The sequence below is a fragment of the Arthroderma uncinatum genome (assembly GCF_011692745.1).
Source record: "Arthroderma uncinatum strain CBS 119779 chromosome Unknown scaffold3, whole genome shotgun sequence".
NCBI lineage: Eukaryota > Fungi > Ascomycota > Eurotiomycetes > Onygenales > Arthrodermataceae > Arthroderma > Arthroderma uncinatum.
Window position 1 is genome coordinate 73,048 of NW_022983865.1, and position 17,090 is coordinate 90,137.

At 49.4% G+C, this 17,090-nt stretch overlaps 6 protein-coding genes across 6 annotated transcripts; 4 read left to right on the forward strand and 2 right to left on the reverse strand.

Annotated features, from left to right (window-relative positions):
• Nucleotides 1–644: 644 nt before the first annotated feature.
• GIQ15_03818 (aminotransferase) lies at nucleotides 645–2,123 on the forward strand (the record flags this gene model as incomplete). Its single annotated transcript, XM_033551235.1, has 3 exons — nucleotides 645–1,298; nucleotides 1,355–1,807; nucleotides 1,863–2,123. 3 exons carry the CDS (start codon nucleotides 645–647, stop codon nucleotides 2,121–2,123), a joined length of 1,368 nt encoding a protein of 455 aa, XP_033404965.1.
• A 637-nt stretch (nucleotides 2,124–2,760) lies between these two features.
• GIQ15_03819 (uncharacterized protein) lies at nucleotides 2,761–4,570 on the reverse strand (the record flags this gene model as incomplete). Its single annotated transcript, XM_033551236.1, has 2 exons — nucleotides 2,761–3,437; nucleotides 3,499–4,570. The coding sequence occupies 2 exons, from the start codon at nucleotides 4,568–4,570 to the stop codon at nucleotides 2,761–2,763; spliced, it is 1,749 nt and encodes a 582-aa protein (XP_033404966.1).
• Nucleotides 4,571–5,132: 562 nt separating this feature from the next.
• Nucleotides 5,133–8,153, forward strand: GIQ15_03820 (endoribonuclease ysh1; the record flags this gene model as incomplete). Its single annotated transcript, XM_033551237.1, has 5 exons — nucleotides 5,133–5,276; nucleotides 5,331–5,428; nucleotides 5,683–6,823; nucleotides 6,881–7,544; nucleotides 7,624–8,153. 5 exons carry the CDS (start codon nucleotides 5,133–5,135, stop codon nucleotides 8,151–8,153), a joined length of 2,577 nt encoding a protein of 858 aa, XP_033404967.1.
• Nucleotides 8,154–8,825: 672 nt separating this feature from the next.
• Nucleotides 8,826–10,720, forward strand: GIQ15_03821 (methionyl-tRNA synthetase; the record flags this gene model as incomplete). The annotated part of the gene is made up of 2 exons (XM_033551238.1): nucleotides 8,826–9,006; nucleotides 9,066–10,720. The coding sequence occupies 2 exons, from the start codon at nucleotides 8,826–8,828 to the stop codon at nucleotides 10,718–10,720; spliced, it is 1,836 nt and encodes a 611-aa protein (XP_033404968.1).
• A 1,579-nt stretch (nucleotides 10,721–12,299) lies between these two features.
• GIQ15_03822 (Mrsp1) lies at nucleotides 12,300–12,878 on the forward strand (the record flags this gene model as incomplete). The annotated part of the gene is made up of 3 exons (XM_033551239.1): nucleotides 12,300–12,412; nucleotides 12,640–12,795; nucleotides 12,866–12,878. The coding sequence occupies 3 exons, from the start codon at nucleotides 12,300–12,302 to the stop codon at nucleotides 12,876–12,878; spliced, it is 282 nt and encodes a 93-aa protein (XP_033404969.1).
• A 1,108-nt stretch (nucleotides 12,879–13,986) lies between these two features.
• Nucleotides 13,987–16,307, reverse strand: GIQ15_03823 (dual specificity protein kinase lkh1; the record flags this gene model as incomplete). The annotated part of the gene is made up of 6 exons (XM_033551240.1): nucleotides 13,987–14,190; nucleotides 14,242–14,329; nucleotides 14,387–14,849; nucleotides 14,909–15,256; nucleotides 15,345–15,426; nucleotides 15,483–16,307. The coding sequence occupies 6 exons, from the start codon at nucleotides 16,305–16,307 to the stop codon at nucleotides 13,987–13,989; spliced, it is 2,010 nt and encodes a 669-aa protein (XP_033404970.1).
• Nucleotides 16,308–17,090: the final 783 nt, after the last annotated feature.

Consider the following 17,090-nt stretch of genomic DNA (forward strand, 5'->3'; position numbering starts at 1 on the left):
AGTCCCTTACAAGCTTGACTTGTAGACATTAAGAAATCGGATATAATGGGAGAACGGAGATTGAGGAGGCTCATTTTTCGGGCCAATACTAAGAAGACGGTTCAGACTTTCTTTGTTAGCTAACACTATGATTAGAAATAAACACTCGATATTACTGCATCGTTACCTCGGCAATCAGTTTAGACCGTTTCCACTACATGGAACGTAGCCGTGGTGTTGCTGGTAGGTATAGAAATAGTATATAGTTCTCTCTACAAAAATCAATCATCCCCTGGCGGCTCTTGACGCAGCCTTTTCATATCCTGCAGTTAGCAACTAATACGTATCTCTTCGCCTATTTTTGTAAACCTGGAGTGTCTTTACCTACCCTTCTATTAAAATATACAAACTCGGCATATCTTCCTGTAGGCGCTATGCACTACCAATGGTACAGGTGAGCAACCACTACGCCCTTCGGCGTAAAAGGTTCTCCAGCCCATCCGTATCTGCCGAACACGACGAACACGCTTATTCTATTGGAGTACTCAAGCGTGGGGAGTATATCTAGTTAACCGAAATCTCGGCTAAGCTGGTTCTACTCATCTTCGTTGCTACAGAACTATACTCGCATCTCTATCAACTCATTCTACCGCAATAGGAAAATCATGGATAGACAATCAAGCGCTGTACTCCACCGCAACCTACAGCTTGTACCACAAAAGGTAATAAGGGCAAAGGGAAGCTATATTTTTCTCGAGGATGGGCAAAGACTCCTTGACTCTACGGGAGGTGCGGCCGTTTGCTGCGTTGGACATGGACATGAAAAGGTCAAGGATGCTATCAAGAAGCAGATGGATGAGATATCCTATACGCATTCGCTTTTCTTCAGCACCAGTGCCTACGAGGAGCTCGCCGCATTTTTAACCGAGTCTACCGGGGGGAAGCTGCCGAAGGTGTATATCGCAAACTCTGGCTCTGAAGCTATGGAAGCCGCAATGAAACTCGCTCGACAATATTTCCTGGAACTTCCTACTCCTCAGCCACAGCGTAAGAGGTTCATTGCACGCAAGCATTCATTCCACGGAGTCACTCTCGGTTCTCTGTCCATGGGCGGCCATGTCTTCCGGCGAGAGTTGTTCAAGCCCATCTTATTAGACAATGTATCGCATGTCTCGCCATGTAATTCATATCGCGGGAAGGAAGACGGAGAGTCGGATGCTGAGTATGTTGCAAGACTGGCTGCAGAACTGGATGCCGAGTTTAATAGAGTCGGCGCCGACTCAGTATGTGCCTTTGTGGCCGAGCCCGTTGTAGGTGCGGTAAGTATCAAAGATCTCTACATCGTTCTCCAAAGCGTAATTCTAATACGCAACAGGCCTTGGGCTGCGTTCCAGCTGTCGCGGGCTATTTCCAGGCCATGAAAGGGATCTGTGATAAATATGGAGCCCTCCTTATCCTGGATGAAGTGATGTCTGGAATGGGTCGATCTGGGACTCTTCACGCCTGGGAACAAGAGGGCGTTGTACCCGATATTCAAACCATTGGGAAAGGCCTTGGAGGTGGTTATGCTGCGGTCTCCGGTATTCTCATTGGGAATAAGGTAGTTGATGTTTTAGATAAAGGTACCGGCGCCTTTCGCCATGGGCAGACGTACCAAGGCCACCCAGTTGGATGTGCAGCAGCTCTGGCCGTTCAGAAGGTGATCAAGGAGGAAAATCTCCTGGAAAATGTGAGAGAGATGGGTGCGCTGCTTGAAGCTCGATTAAGGGAGTATCTGGATGACCATCCAAATGTAGGAAACATAAGGGGCAAGGGGTTGTTCTGGGGCGTAAGTTGACTCCGTCGCCTAAACGGCCAACCTGATGCTGATACCGTCTGAATAGGTTGAGTTTGTCAAGGACAAAGTAACTAAAGAGCCATTCGATCCGAAACTTGCCGTCAACATGAAAGTCCAGGCGCTTGCCTTGGATCCAAAGTATAGCTTCTCGATCTATGGAGGTGCCGGTACGAAAGACGGGATAAGCGGCGACCATGCTCTACTTGCACCGCCATATAACTCCACAAAGGAGGAGATCGAGGAGATTGCGAAGCTTACAGCAGCCGTGGTCAAGGAGGTATTCACCGATTTGGGTGCGAGCAAGTAGGGATGCTGCTATATATATATTGATATTCCTGTCAGATAGATCGAATATTAGCGCAAGGTAGCTCAGGCTTTGGGCCTACTTTTCGAATACCTGGCTGGCCGAGAAGATTAAACCTCGAGGAAGCAAATGAATATTTTCAATCATGTTTCATTTACGCCTGTTTTTGCTGTCCTAAATGCGAAAATAAAAGACAGGGTACATACTGGAATGCACTTGCGCCGATGCATGACAAACCCTTTCCCAGATGAAGAACAAAATGCCGGTTTAAGAGAGGACGAAAAGATTATTTGGTGTGGGAAACTTGTTGAGAAAGAGGGTAAGAGAGGCAGCTCAGGGGCCGTTAATATGAATTATAGGAACAAAGAAACAAAGCAGGATTAAAAGGGTCATAGGGCCAGGAGAGCCTCAGTGCTGGCGATAAAGAAAATAAATGTGATTGAAAAGGGTTATGTCACGGCCAGGAGTAGAACCACAAGTTGTAAGTTGTAAATGGATAGGTTGGCCCCCTGGTGAATTCCACTTCGCTACTCACACGAGGCTTGGTTGGCCCTGCCAAACATCCCCTTTGCTATTTCGAGGATTTGCGGCCCCTGTGGTGCATGCAGTGATTCTTGTGGGAGGTCCAGACTGATCTAGTTTAGGAGACTTCGCTATCTTCCTTTGCATCCTTGGAGTAAGCTTTCTGTAAATGCTTCAGGCCTCTACCGTCCACCTCTAGTGTAAATAGTATATCTCGAATCTGGATGCCAGCTCCATGTTCCTTATCCTCTCGCCAATCACCAAATTGCTTGCGAATAGCCTTGATCCCAACGGCCGTAGAATTTGGCTTGCCGGTGACACCCGAGGCCGATCCAGCAGCGGTCACTGTACTTAGTCGAGAAGGTGTCGAGAACCCACTTCTGCTAGCAGCTGGTTGAGAGGATTTCAACCAGCTGTAGCCGCCTTTCTTACCGAACCTTGAAGAGAGGCTGGTTGTCTGCATGCGAGCTGTTTCTACTGCATGCTGGTGCTGTACCGCACCTGTAGCCTTCACGTCGACCTTTTTGATGTCCTTCTTGGATATCTTCTTATCGATATCTGGCGCCCGTTCGCCTAATAGGCCATTGGGTGTGGCCACTCCCGGGGTGGATAGTCGGCCATCGGCACCGAGTATGGCATCCGCATTGCGTTTTGCGCGTTTGGCAGCCCGACGCTCTTCGTGTGACTCGTCCCTGTCGATTAGTCGACGGCTCTTTAAAGTCAAGGCACTCGGTGTGGCTTTTTTCGCCACTTCAGCGGTATTACTAGCTGCACCTTCGGCCGGGGCGGTTTGATCTGCTTCCATTCAATGTTAGTTTCTGGTATATACATAATAATAGTTGCACACAAAACTCACCTGTCACGGCAGCGTCGACACCAGACGGCTCAGGTACAGCAGCTAGGTCGATCCATTCAGGCGGTACAGCACCGTGGGAATTCACGCGTCGATTTCTAGACAGTGTAACAGAGTGATCGATGACTGATCTCAGCCGTTCTTCCGCAGCTAGCGAGAGTAAGGAGATGATGTCACCCAATGCAGACTCTGGGTTGAGAATAGTCTGGTCTCTTCGGACCACCGAGGAGCCGTCTGGACCACTGACTTCAACGGGACCGGTTGGGCGTCCGGGGAGCGGTCTGAATACACCGCCCATGGGCATCCTGACCCCGTGTTCCGCAGCATGATTCTCTAGTTTCTTCTCCATAACCGCTGTCTGTAGGAAGGCCGCCTGAAGGTGGTACTGTTCTCTCCGGCTAGCTGCGGTGTCCTGCCGTAGTTTCTCATCTTGCGCCAGTTCTTCCACCGATTTGGCAGGCGGAGCAGCTGTCGGTACCTGGGGAGAATAGGCTATAGGTTGAAAGGCGGGTTGTTTGGCGGTTGAATCTGAAAAACTGTTTGTTGAGGTGACGGAGCCCGCAGATGGCAGAGAATTAAAGGAGTTTGAGAAGCTGGTCTGGAGTCGTGGTGGCTGCGAGGGGTGTGATGCGGTCTGAAGCTGTGCTTGCTGTGGAACTTGGGCCTGGGTTGTCGACGGTTTCCCGTATCCGCTGGTCAGAAAGGCTTCCTCCTCCTTCACGTCTATACCGGACGAGGCGAGAACGTCCGTAAGCTCGGCCGTGTCCGTGGCCTTCTCTACCGGACGCGAGGGAGGGCCCATCGAGCCCGGTGGCGGGGGCGCATTTGGGCCAGGCTGCTGCTTCGACATGCCGTTGACAGAGGTGCCGTTCATGGGGCTTCCGTTCGTCGGCAGCTGGACAGGCGCGAAGTGAGGAGAGTTATATGACTGTGACTGCGGGAGAGGCGAGAGGCGCTGTCGTTTCGGCGGAGGAGGAGCGTTACCTGGAGCCGAAGACTGGGTGCCAGGGGAGGGACTTGCGGCAGGGGGAGAAAACGCGCGAGGAGGAAGCTGGTGCGACTGAGTCTGCGCCATGGCGGGTGTCGACAGGTGAAGAGAGGTCTTGCCGCGTATTGTTCTCTAATTCTTCTTTGTTGGCCTGGCTGTCCAGGGCAGTCCAGGCGAAGGTGAAGCCCGGGTGAATGCAGCGCAAAACAGATGGGAGCTACCGGCCCTGGCTTGCGTCTCCCCGGAGCCAGCTTTCATCTCACGCTGGGCGAGCTGACCATCTGCAGTGTAGACGAGCGGGCGACAGCGCTCTACCGGTGGCTATGCGCGCTCAAACGGTGGCTTCAACGCTGGTCTCAGGTCGGTTTCTCGCTGCTTTGTATCTTGTTTCTTCGTCGTCGTCGTCGCTTTTTCCTTTTTCGCGTTTTCGAAGGACAAAAAGAGGGAGTCACGTGGATGGTTAGCTAAGCATGTCCTATATCAACCTCGAAGACAACAAGATACAACACAAGACGATAAAATATACAACACAAGAAGACGAGAAGACGATACGACACGATACGGAGAGAGACAGCTGATGTCAAGAGGGATAGACCTGACCTGTTGGCCAGAGACGCCGCATGATCGGGCGCCAGCGTAAGAGGCAGAAATGGCGGTAAAACGAAAGGGCTCGTTCTCGGCAGACGAGCAGCAGATAGATCCCTCCGATGAGTTCCTTTTTCACTGTCTCGGCGGTGGGAATGAAGTCGGAAGGTCCTGCCATATCATACAATACAAGGGGAAGACGGTTATGGTGCGCTGAACCCCCTGCTCCGTCGTGCCGAACCCAGCTAACACGGTGCTGTAGCTTGATGCCGGAATGCACCCGGCAAAAGATGGCTTTGCTGCCCTGCCGTTCTTCGACGACTTCGATTTGAGCACCGTGGATATTCTACTTATAAGCCAGTACGTTATATCTCCCCTTTATGCTTCCAGATGGCCGAATCTATACCTCGGAGAGAAGATATGCCCTTTTGGCCCCCGCGTTCTTCTCTTTTTCTCTTCTTTCATGGCTATGTCCAGATGTCAAACATGTACTATGAGATATCAATGCAATTCAAGTTTATTCCACGGAATTTGGAGCTTCCCTCGTATCCCGTGTATTAGCCTTATGTCAAATGTACAGTCCACAGCCGGCTAATTAGGACCTTGCCATTTAGTTTCCATTTAGATCACTCGGGCTCCCTGCCATACGTCCTTAGCAAAACCAATTTCAACGGCAGGGTCTTTATGACCCATGCTACAAAGGCCATCTACAAGTGGCTGATCCAGGATAACGTCCGGGTCAGCAATACATCCTCCTCCTCCGACCAGCGAACAAGCCTCTATACGGAGCATGACCATCTCTCGACCCTCCCCATCATCGAGACGATCGACTTCAATACCACCCACACGATCAACAGCATCCGAATTACGCCCTTCCCCGCCGGTCATGTTCTCGGTGCTGCGATGTTTCTCATATCTATCGCCGGGCTGAATATTCTGTTCACCGGCGACTACTCAAGAGAAGAAGATCGCCATCTTATATCCGCAGAAGTGCCCAAAGGTGTCAAAATCGATGTGATGATAACAGAGTCAACCTTTGGCATATCGTCGAACCCTCCTCGGCTAGAACGTGAGGCAGCCCTCATGAAATCGGTCACTAGCATCATAAATCGAGGTGGAAGGGTTCTCATGCCTGTCTTCGCACTGGGACGAGCACAGGAGTTACTCTTGATCCTGGATGAATACTGGAGTAGGCATCCCGACCTACAAAAGGTACCGATTTACTATATCGGTAATATGGCACGGCGATGCATGGTTGTATACCAAACCTACATCGGGGCGATGAATGAGAACATCAAGCGTCTCTTCCGCCAACGCATGGCTGAGGCAGAAGCCAGGGGAGACAAGAGCGTCACTGCTGGGCCGTGGGATTTCCGTTTCGTGCGAAGTCTGAGGAACCTCGATCGCTTCGACGATGTAGGAGGTTGCGTGATGCTTGCATCTCCTGGTATGCTCCAAACAGGAACAAGTAGAGAGCTTCTAGAGCGGTGGGCACCCAACGAGCGTAACGGCGTCATTATGACGGGTTATAGTGTGGAGGGTACTATGGGCAAGCAGATAATCAACGAGCCGGAGCAGATCCAGGCTGTTATGAGTGCCAGAAGTGCTGCCGGAATTAGGGGTCGGGGTGACGGAGACGACGACCAAAAGATTATGATACAGAGAAGATGCACAGTCGATGAAATAAGTTTTGCAGCTCACGTCGATGGGGTTGAGAATAGGGAATTTATCGAATCAGTTGCTGCCCCTGTTGTGGTAAGTTGCAATTGCTTTTCATAACTTAACGCTACAATCACTGACGCTGCAATCTAGATCCTTGTCCATGGAGAGAAACACCAGATGATGAGACTGAAATCAAAGCTACTGAGCTTAAACGTAGACAAGGAAGTCAAGGTCAAGGTCTACACGCCTGCCAACTGCGATGAAGTTCGAATTCCGTTCATGGTCGACAAGGTCGCCAGGGTCGTTGGCCGATTAGCCGAGACGTCACCACCCATGGGGCAGGATGATTCCCGGCTGATGGATGGCGTTCTCGTCCAAAATGGCTTTAAACTGTCCATGATGGCGCCAGACGATCTCAGAGAATACGCCGGACTTACCACGACAATGGTTACATGCAAGCAGTACATTACCCTCAGTACAGCGAGCATCGACCTCATACGCTGGGCTCTCGAAAGCACTTTTGGCCTTATCGAAGAGATTGATCCTTCCTCAAACCAAGATATTAAACCCTCCAATGGAAACTCCAGTCAGCAAGAGAATGACTCGGTCATCAAAAAGGGGGAAGAAGCGGACGAGGAGATCCCCTCCTACGCTTTAACCACCTATCTTATCATGGGCTGTGTCTTTGTAAGATATAACCCGCAGCGGCGTGAAGTCGAAGTGGAGTGGGAAGGTAATATGATGAACGATGGGGTTGCAGATGCTGTCATGGCCGTACTACTCACAGTCGAAAGCAGCCCGGCAGCTGTTAAGCGTAAGCAATCTCCTTTGGCCCCTTATCCGTATTTTTATCAGAGAGAGCATGTATCTAACCAAATCATTTATGCACTCAGGCTCAAGCAAGAATAAGCATTGCCATAGCCATGCGCCGCTCCCAGACAATCCGCACTCTCACCTCACCCCCCACGAACGCTTTATGCGTCTATGCATGATCCTTGAAGCGCAGTTCGGGTCCGACATTGCTCCCATCGAGCGGCCAAAGATGAAGCGGCATGGAGGCCCAAAACCAGGAGCCGATTCCGCCAAAGAGGATGCCAGCAAGGGTGAGACGCCGGAACCGTCGGGATCCGAGGACGAGGAGGAACTCCAGGAGATGGAAGAGCTAGAATTAGCTCGCTTACATTCCCTCGGTATACCAGTGCCCGGGATCGAGATCAAGGTGGACAGCCACATTGCCAGAGTCTGGCTCGAGACGCTAGAAGTTGAATGCTCCTACCCGGTCTTGAGGGACCGTGTCCGCGTCGTGGTCGAGAGGGCCGTGGAAACCGTTGCCGACATGTGGAATACGAAGGCTGGCAGTTCCATGCCAGCGAAGTCTATCCCCAACGGAGCGACTATAATGAAAACAGAGCAGGTTATTTAGCGCGGATACTCTCGTGGACTTAGGTCAACCCTATTCATCTCCAATCTATGACCACGTTTCTTTTTTCTTCTCTTGTTTAATCGCTATGGCCGGGAATCACAAAGGACTTGGGGGTTACATATTTCAGCGTATAATGGCCGCTTCTAACTTCTTCACTGCTAGTCTTTTATGGAAGGCCCTTGTACCCCTTCTATATCGACATCTATCTGCATCATAACTCTTGTGCTTCTCGATCTCGAAGACGCAGCCCTCGTACGGCAGCGGTCATATCCTGGCGATGACGATATGTATAGATCTCCTTGTCAATGCTGCATTGCAATCTACGGCGGCAACCAACGGCGAGTTCGACATAACTGAAGAGTACTCAAAATAGGAACATATAGCAACCTCCAAGGAGCTAGGCACTCCTATATGCTACAGCATTATAATAGTTATCTAAAGAGCTGTTTAATTACTGGAGTAGTATATAGAAAGCGACTACGCAAGTTACCCCCTGGCGACCTCTACATGACTCACATAGAGTAGAGAATATCTTCAGGTTGGGCTGACTATAAAATATCTATGACAGCCCGCTACAAACCACCTTCACTATCGCAGCTCCCTCCAAAGCCATAGCCGTTACTAGATCTAGCAATACGCACTCTCCAGAAGCCTTGAGCCTATCCCATAAGCATGGCTGACGGCCGTGGCACCGTTCTTCCCGTGCCTGGCAAGCGGAACATCCTCATCACCAGCGCTTTACCATTTGTAAACAATGTCCCACACCTTGGAAATATCATAGGATGCGTCCTTTCCGGGGATGCCTTTGCGAGGTACTGTAGAGGACGTGGTATCAACACTCTATACGTTGGTGGTAAGCAACCATTGAAGCTCCCCCGGTCAAGACAGCAGGCCCTAATTATCAACCTTCAGGGACGGATGAGTACGGGACCACGGCAGAGGCGAAAGCCCTCTTGGAGAAGTGCACACCACAAGAGCTCTGTGACAGGTACCACGCAATTCACGCGGGGATATATGAATGGTTTAATATCAGCTTCGACATCTTTGGCCGCACTACGACTCAACTTCAGACAGACATTACCCAAGACATATTTCTGAAGCTAGAGAAGAATGGCTTTTTAGAGGAGCGCATAACAACCCAGCTGTACTGTCAGGAGCATCACTCATTCCTGGCAGATCGTTTCGTGGAAGGCGAGTGCCCAGTCTGCGGCTATACCGATGCTCGCGGCGACCAATGCGACCTCTGCGGCCAACTCTTGGAGTCTCTGCAGCTCAAACATCCTCGATGCAAAATTGACGGCTCCAAACCGATCACCAGGGATACAAAGCACATTTTCTTGGAATTAGACAAGTTACAACCTGATACCGAAACTTTCTTTCGAGACTCCGCCGCCCGCGGTGCCTGGTCGAACAATAGCACAGTCATCACCTCAGCTTGGTTGAAAGAGGGATTGAAGCCACGCAGTATAACCAGAGATATTAAATGGGGAACAGCGATTCCACTGCCAGGATACGAAGATAAAGTCATATACTCATGGTTTGATGCTTGCATCGGATACGTATCCATCACTGCTCGGTACACTGACCAGTGGGAAAAGTGGTGGCGAAATCCCGAAGACGTTCAGCTTTATCAATTCATTGGTAAAGATAACGTTGTCTTCCACTCTGTGATATTCCCTGCCTCTCAAATTGGCACTGAGGATACCTGGACGAAGCTCCATCATCTCTCCACGACAGATTACCTTACCTACGAGGGCGGGAAATTTTCTAAATCTCGCGGCATTGGTGTCTTTGGAGACTCGGCTCAAAAGACCGGGATCCCTGCTGACATTTGGCGCTGCTTCTTGCTTTCCCATCGCCCAGAGGCCGGTGATAGTGAATTTACTTGGGACGCATTTATTAATTGCAACAATAATCTGCTCCTTAAGAATTTCGGCAACTTTATCAGTCGTGTTCTGAAGTTTATCAACTCTCGTCACTACAACAACATTTTACCAGACTGGACTGAATACCACGAAGACTCCTTTGACACTTTTAAAGAAGAGATCAACAAGCTTCTCGCGCAGTATATCCAAGAATTCGATGCCGTCAAGATTCGTCCCGCTTGGTCGACAGTCCTCCAGATATCTCAGCAGGGCAACGGCTTCCTACAGTTGAATAAACTCGACAACAGTCTTGCCGAAAATGAGCCGTCTAAATGTGCGGCAGTTATTGGCATAGCCGCCAATACTGTCCACCTTCTTTCATCCATCGTTGCCCCATACATGCCGGACATAGCAAAGTCCATCAACACACAACTTTGTACCGATCCAATTTCCATCCCAGACCACTGGAATGCAGATTCTATCAAGCCTGGTCATAAAATTGGCAAGTCTGAGCACTTATTCAGTCGTATCAACCCCGAAAAGGCAGAGGAGTGGCGAAAGGCGTATGGCAGCGACGAGGTGAAAAGGGTCAAGGAGGAGGAGGTTGCAATGAAAGCGAAGAGAAAGGCAGCTATGAAGCCGGGGAAGACAGAGCAGACAGGGAATGTTGACAAGGCAGAAGATATGGTGTCAGAGGCTTGAAGACCTGCGTAGAGTCGCTCAACAAACGTTTCCCAATGAGTACCAACTACCCGCAGATATTCTGGTTCCCGTGTATGATGTCTTATGTTTAGTTATTAGATCTGGTAAATCGAATCTTTAATATTTTGGGTTATATCTCGTGGTTCAGATATATTCATTGTATCAAAATAATATAGTTATCGCAATTCTTAAACATGGCAAAAAGTACAAGCTATATCGAAGCCCCTGAGCATTATGCTGACGGCGAGCAACTACTCTGAACATAACCACTTACCCATACGATGTGTCTCTTATTAGCTACTACAACTACCACACTGCTACCCCAATTGTGCAGCATGGGACAACATATATACCACCGGCCTCACAACTCCTGCTTTCACTAACGAACAACTCTACCACAGCTGAGGGCATCAAGCCGAAACTTGATCCGGGCAACAGATAGGATTGAACATACGGGTCAAGGCTAGCTACCAGTACTAGGGACGTCATCTAGCCTACAAAAGGAGGGCGAAAGAAAGAACATTCCCTTATAGGTACCCCTATTTCTGGAGTTTATGTGCTTCACAAGTGCCAGTTTGTTGTCCGCCTGTTGCTTCTTCCCGTATACATACGTGTCAGATGTTTAGTAGGTATCTACTAAACATCCTGCATCAAACCGACCATCCAAGGAGTCGCCGCTAGATGCTCGCGACTCTGCTCATTTTATACCTGGCACCCGCGTCACCTTCATTTTCTTTGTCAACAATATTATCAATGCTGCGCTATGGCCGATGGTTGGTGTAGGTACGACGCAGGCGCTGATAGCATGTTCTTTGTCGTGCAATCCGCGGACATCGTCTATTCCTATACAGCTTGGGCTTTACAGGTTGCCATCCGTTGAACCAACGGCTACATCATGTCTTCGCGTTTTGTTCCCGATACCCATGAGAATTCATCTCCACGGCTCGTCAACTATTTAACTAACCAGTCAGTTAGTTAACTAGTTAGCTAGTCAAAGTCCATGTTTGAAATATCCAGTGCCGATTCCAAGCTGCCAACCCCGAATACAACTCCAACGCCGAATTCTCTATGGCTCTACTCCGTACAATGGGGCCATAAGATGGTGTTTAATTACAATGCCAACATATCTTCCTGCCAGTCGCGTTTCCCCTCACGCTTGGCCTGTTGATCTCAGGGGAGTACGCGCTTGCACGGTTCGTGTGTTCGTTTATTATATGCCTGAGGAACACCCTCACACCTCCTTTTTATCCAGGGAACGGAAGAGAGTGTTCAATATTTATATATTATTGCCTTGAAGGTTTCATCAACCCTTTTTCGGGCGTCAATTGAGGTGGTAGGCCGGGCGCAGTCTATATCTGTAGTTATACCATGCCCGGAACAGACCTCCAGGGTTGAATTAACCCAGCATATTAACGGGATTCTCTAGATACAGTCTGAAGTATATAAGGTACCATAGATTCTCTGTGATCTATCTCTTGGTTCATCCAGAATATCCTTAGATTTTATTTCGCTCAGGTACCCAATTCAATCCAGTTGTGACAGTCCGCAGATCTTGCAAGCTCAGTACCCCCAACCCATAATGATTGTCAAGGTATTTTATGTTACCTTCTTCCTCGCCGTCTTTGGCGCCGTCTTTGGCCTTCCCAGGGGGGTGTCCACCTCAGAGGAAGCCCATATAACCAAGCGGGAGTCGTAAGTACAGTTATGTTGACATATATTCCCTGCACTTATCGTCCCTCACATTCCTCCTTTCCCTGACCCAATGGCTAATGGTATTACGAAACCAGGCGCGGACGAGGAACCATATATTATCAATATGGAATATTTGGCTCCTGCGGCATAAAACATTCGGACCGTGACTATATCGTTGCTCTGGGCAAATCTCACATGAAATCCTACAAAAGCCCTAACTGTGGCAGGCGTATCATCGCAAAGAACACAAGCACCGGGAAGACCATCCGGGTTACAATTGCTGATACTTGTGATGCCTGTGGACCAAATGATGTTGACTTCGCCCTTGGTCCCTGGAAGGAGCTTACCAACAACGCTGCCCCCGGAGTTTTTACTGTCACTTGGTACGTTTTATTGCATTGGCTGATCTGAGAACGAATTAGGACCAGATGCTAACCGCTCATCTACGGCTAGGCATTGGGCTTAAATCCATGGATGAGTCCGCGTATTTGGTCACTGGCATGCAACCGCTGGACGGAAAGGTGTCAGAAATATCATCATAGCTCTCCGCTTGCCATAGAGGAGGGACGAATTTATACACAAGGCTGAGGTATAAAGACTAAAGATAACTAGCTTCCTTCATGCTATAGTTAGATTCAGTCTTGTGTTTTATCTTGTGCAGCAATATCAAAAATTGGAATTATCGCCCCTCTTTTGTTAGCATGACCAAGAACACCCAGGAGACATGATCATCATAATAAAACAAAGCATATCTATCTCCTATTATATATATCAGGGGTATATTAGCGTGTCAGGTTCAACACACAGTTGGGTCGAGATTTCTAGCCTTGTAAATCTAAACATCTCTTTTACATATATCATTAGCAGCCGAGACACCCAGGTGGTATCCAAGGGCAGACCCTTCATGTAGCATCCATCTCAAGGCTTATGCTTCCCCTTTCTCCTCAGGCTATCCGTATACCACGGACTCATTCGCATTAAATGATGAAACAAAGCTGTATCCAAAAGGTAACTTTACTCAGACACAGGAAGATCCGATACGCCCAACAAAACGACGATACCTCCGTCGACAAGTATATGATTATCGAGAATGAGAATAAATAATCTTCATTAATCCCACCCCGTATGAGGGTGCCGTCCCCCAGCCCTTATATCTCTCCCATTCCCCATACCTTCATACCTAGCTAAACGCCAATGGGCTTGCATTCCCGGATCGTAAAACAAAGCGTAGTCCGTAGACGTAAGAACGTCACCGAATCGTGAGGAAATGTCGCAAAGAAAGAACAGAGGCGTAGAAACAAATAGTGTCTAGAGTGACATAAAAAGTAATAAACAAGAAGACAAGTTTGAGAAGAGAAAAACCGCCGACAAATAATACGTGATCAACAGTTATCGCACTCGTTGGTGCGGTTAGCCTCCAAAAGTAAGTGTCTGACGCTAAGAGGAATATATGGCATCATCAGCCGACACGCGGATTATATGGGCAATGCTCCGGGAAAATGTAGTAATGAAAATTAAATAAGGATGGACAATGATATGTTTGAGAGAGAGATATTGAAGGGTTAAGTTCGGCCTCAGGTAGCTCGTTGCTGCTGCTCTCGTCGGATCTGTTCGCCGATACGGACTGCCTCGGTACCATCGTCAATGATGGTATCTTTGAACCATGGGTGCTTAAGGGCTTCTTTGGCTGTGATGCGAGTTTTGGGGTCATAGACAAAGATACGACGAAGTAGGTCGAGGAATTGTTTGTTAAAAGCAGTTGTAGCGGGGATGAAATCCTGTCGCCGTTGTTAGTAAAAATTGCAAGAATTGAATTTCTGTGAGCTTACGTGAAGCTGCTTCATCGCTTTTACGTATTTTCTCGACGCCCTCGATGTTTCCTCGTTTGGATAGTCAAGCTTTGTGCGGTTAAAGTATCTAGATATTGTTAGTGACATGACTGGAGCGCTCGGATTCTTTGGAGAGTAAACTCACTTAGCAGCGGCATTGGCACCGTGTCCATTGCGGCCCTGTAAGACCTGCCTCACAATTCTTGGGTCGATCTTGCCACCACATACGCTCTCCATCATGGCAAGATGCTCAAGGTTGTCATGTGTTTGGAAGAGGGCATCTCCAGTGAAGAACTCGACCAGAATGCATCCGATACTCCAGATATCACAGGGAAAGCTCCAACCTAGATTGAGAATGATCTCTGGGGCACGGTAATGCCGAGTTGACACCACAGAAGAATGGTACTCATCATCGAAGGTGGCAGATCCGAAATCTATTAGACGGATCTCGCTGTCGAGTAGGACACGTCGTTGCCGCGCAGTCCTTGAGGTAGTATGGGAGGAGGACGGGATCGTTCGGTTGTATGTAAAGGTCTGGTAAGCGTTGCTCACAAGGAGGATATTTTCAGGTTTCAAGTCGGTATGTATAAGGTTGACATCGTGAAGAACTAGGCCAGAGTCAGCAATTACAATCTCATCATGCCGAAGGAAAGGGACGATGACTTACATGCAACGCTAGTAAAGAGTTGTCGAGCAAAATTTTGGATCTGACTGCTCGGGAAAGGGACAAATGAGTTTGCCTTTAGGAAATCGAAGACGCTCTGGCCCAAAAGGTCGGTCACGATGCAAATGTGATTACGGAAATCGAAGCAATCGCGAAGATGGATGCATCGGTTCCTATTTGTCTCGTCGTTTGAGGCGAGAGTGGATAAAACTCGGAGTTCGATTCGTGAGGCATCGCGATACTTTTGAACAGATCTGATAATCTTGACTGCGCAGCGGGTTTTCCTTTGTCTGTCATACGCCTCCACGACTTTACCGAATGTTCCCTGACCTAGGAGCCGTATAATCGAATCTGGTAAGGGAAAATCAGTTAGTTTGGACCGACCCAAAAAAAAGAAAGAAAGAAAAGAAATTAATTTGCGATAGGGGGCAAAGGGTACATTTATCAGTCAGGTTTGTATCTGGGTTGACAATATAATGTCCGTCCTCATCGTCGATCTTCTGGTTTTTGTTCACATTATACTGTCATGCCGTTAGCATATAGGCTTCATATGCCTAGGGAGTAGGAAGGGACTCACGTCTCGGATGACAGGGACGACGACGTCCTTGGCCTTTATGGGCGGCTTTGGAGGAGGTATATAGCTGCTAAACGCATCGCCGACGGTCTCTAATTCTCTCCGTTTCAATTCATCACGTGCAGCCTTACGTGTCACGACTCGCTTCCGCTTCTGGCCGACAGCGACATCGTCCAGGTAGGCACTGTTTGTGGGAGCGCTGACTTGCGAGCCCAGAGACGTGGGAGCGGTAGTGTGGATGGACGTTGTGCGGTCGGTCGACATTGACGGCGCGGACGAGCCCTCGCCGTATTTCTGCGAGGAGACCGAATAGGCTGGGCGATCGTAGTAGACGTCGACGCCAGAGCCAACATCGGTTCTCCGTTTCTTGTTTGCAGGAAGAGCAGCAGCGGCAGCAGCAGCACGCGGGACAGTTCTCCCCGTCGATGGCAGTGTGTGGGCGTTGTTTGGGCCGGAGACGGGGGCAGGCTCGTCGTTATTATCCTCATCGTCGTCAATGACAATTATCTCCTTGGGAACGCCATTCTTATAAAACTCTCCCCAGTCTGGCTGCTTCCGCCGGCTTTGTGCGGTAGGCAATACAGTAGGCGTGCTGTAAGCGGACATGTGTGACAGAGGGGCGGACGATTTGGGCGTCGATGCGAGGGAGAGACCACTGGTGGTGGACTGATGGCTGGACGTGTAGTTGAAGGTGTTCACAAGCGCATTGTTAGCCACCGACGCGGTGGGGAAAGCCTGGGGGTTGGGTTGAAATGTTTGGTGATGGGAGTATCCGTAACGCTGGTGGTGTGATGGATGGGTTGCCGTAGCAGTAGAAGGGGTCGACATGGCGATGCCCCCCAAAACCGGTGCTGCCGGTCACGAAAGTGGTATAATTTTTCTGGCGGTGCCGGAACGGGCCCGCAGGGGAGACAGAGCGAGGAAAGAAAAAAAAAAAAGTAGATGATGTGGTTAAATCCAAAAGTGAGGAAGAAGTAAAGGATCTGGCGCTGTGAGGAGCAGATCCAGCGGCGACTGAGAGCGTGAGGCCTGGTGGTAGAATGTGGTGATGCGATGCCGAAACGAGACAACCGCACGCCTCACCCCGAGCCCGAAATCGACGCAGAAAAGGACGCGGATCTGGCGAGATGCAGGGTCAGAGTGAATCCGAGCAGGACGACAGAGTGAAGCAGCAGACTCTGGGAGGCGATGAAGGAGTTGAGGGCGCGGTGGCGTGGCAGGTCAGCGAAAGCAGGCCGTGGTGGTTCACGGTCGACCAGACGACTCAGACGATGCTTAGAGGCGGGGGAAAGGGGGAAAAGCAGGCATTGCGGCGTGAGCAGGACGTCGGGGCGAGCAGGAAGACAGCGTCAGGCAGCAGAACGGCCCATGGTCTGCAGCAGGCGGGCGGAGGCTGGCGGGCGGGTGAAAGGGTGAAGTTGAAGTTGAAGTCGAAGTCGAAGTTGAAGATGAAAGTCGTGAGGGCGGAAGACCCGTTTGGGACGGCCGGCAGAATCCTCTCTCTCCTCCTATATTTTATACTCCTATTCATCTTCTATTCATCTTCTATATCCTCTTCTATCTATATTATCTATTCTATCTATCTATTTATGCTATATATATATATATATA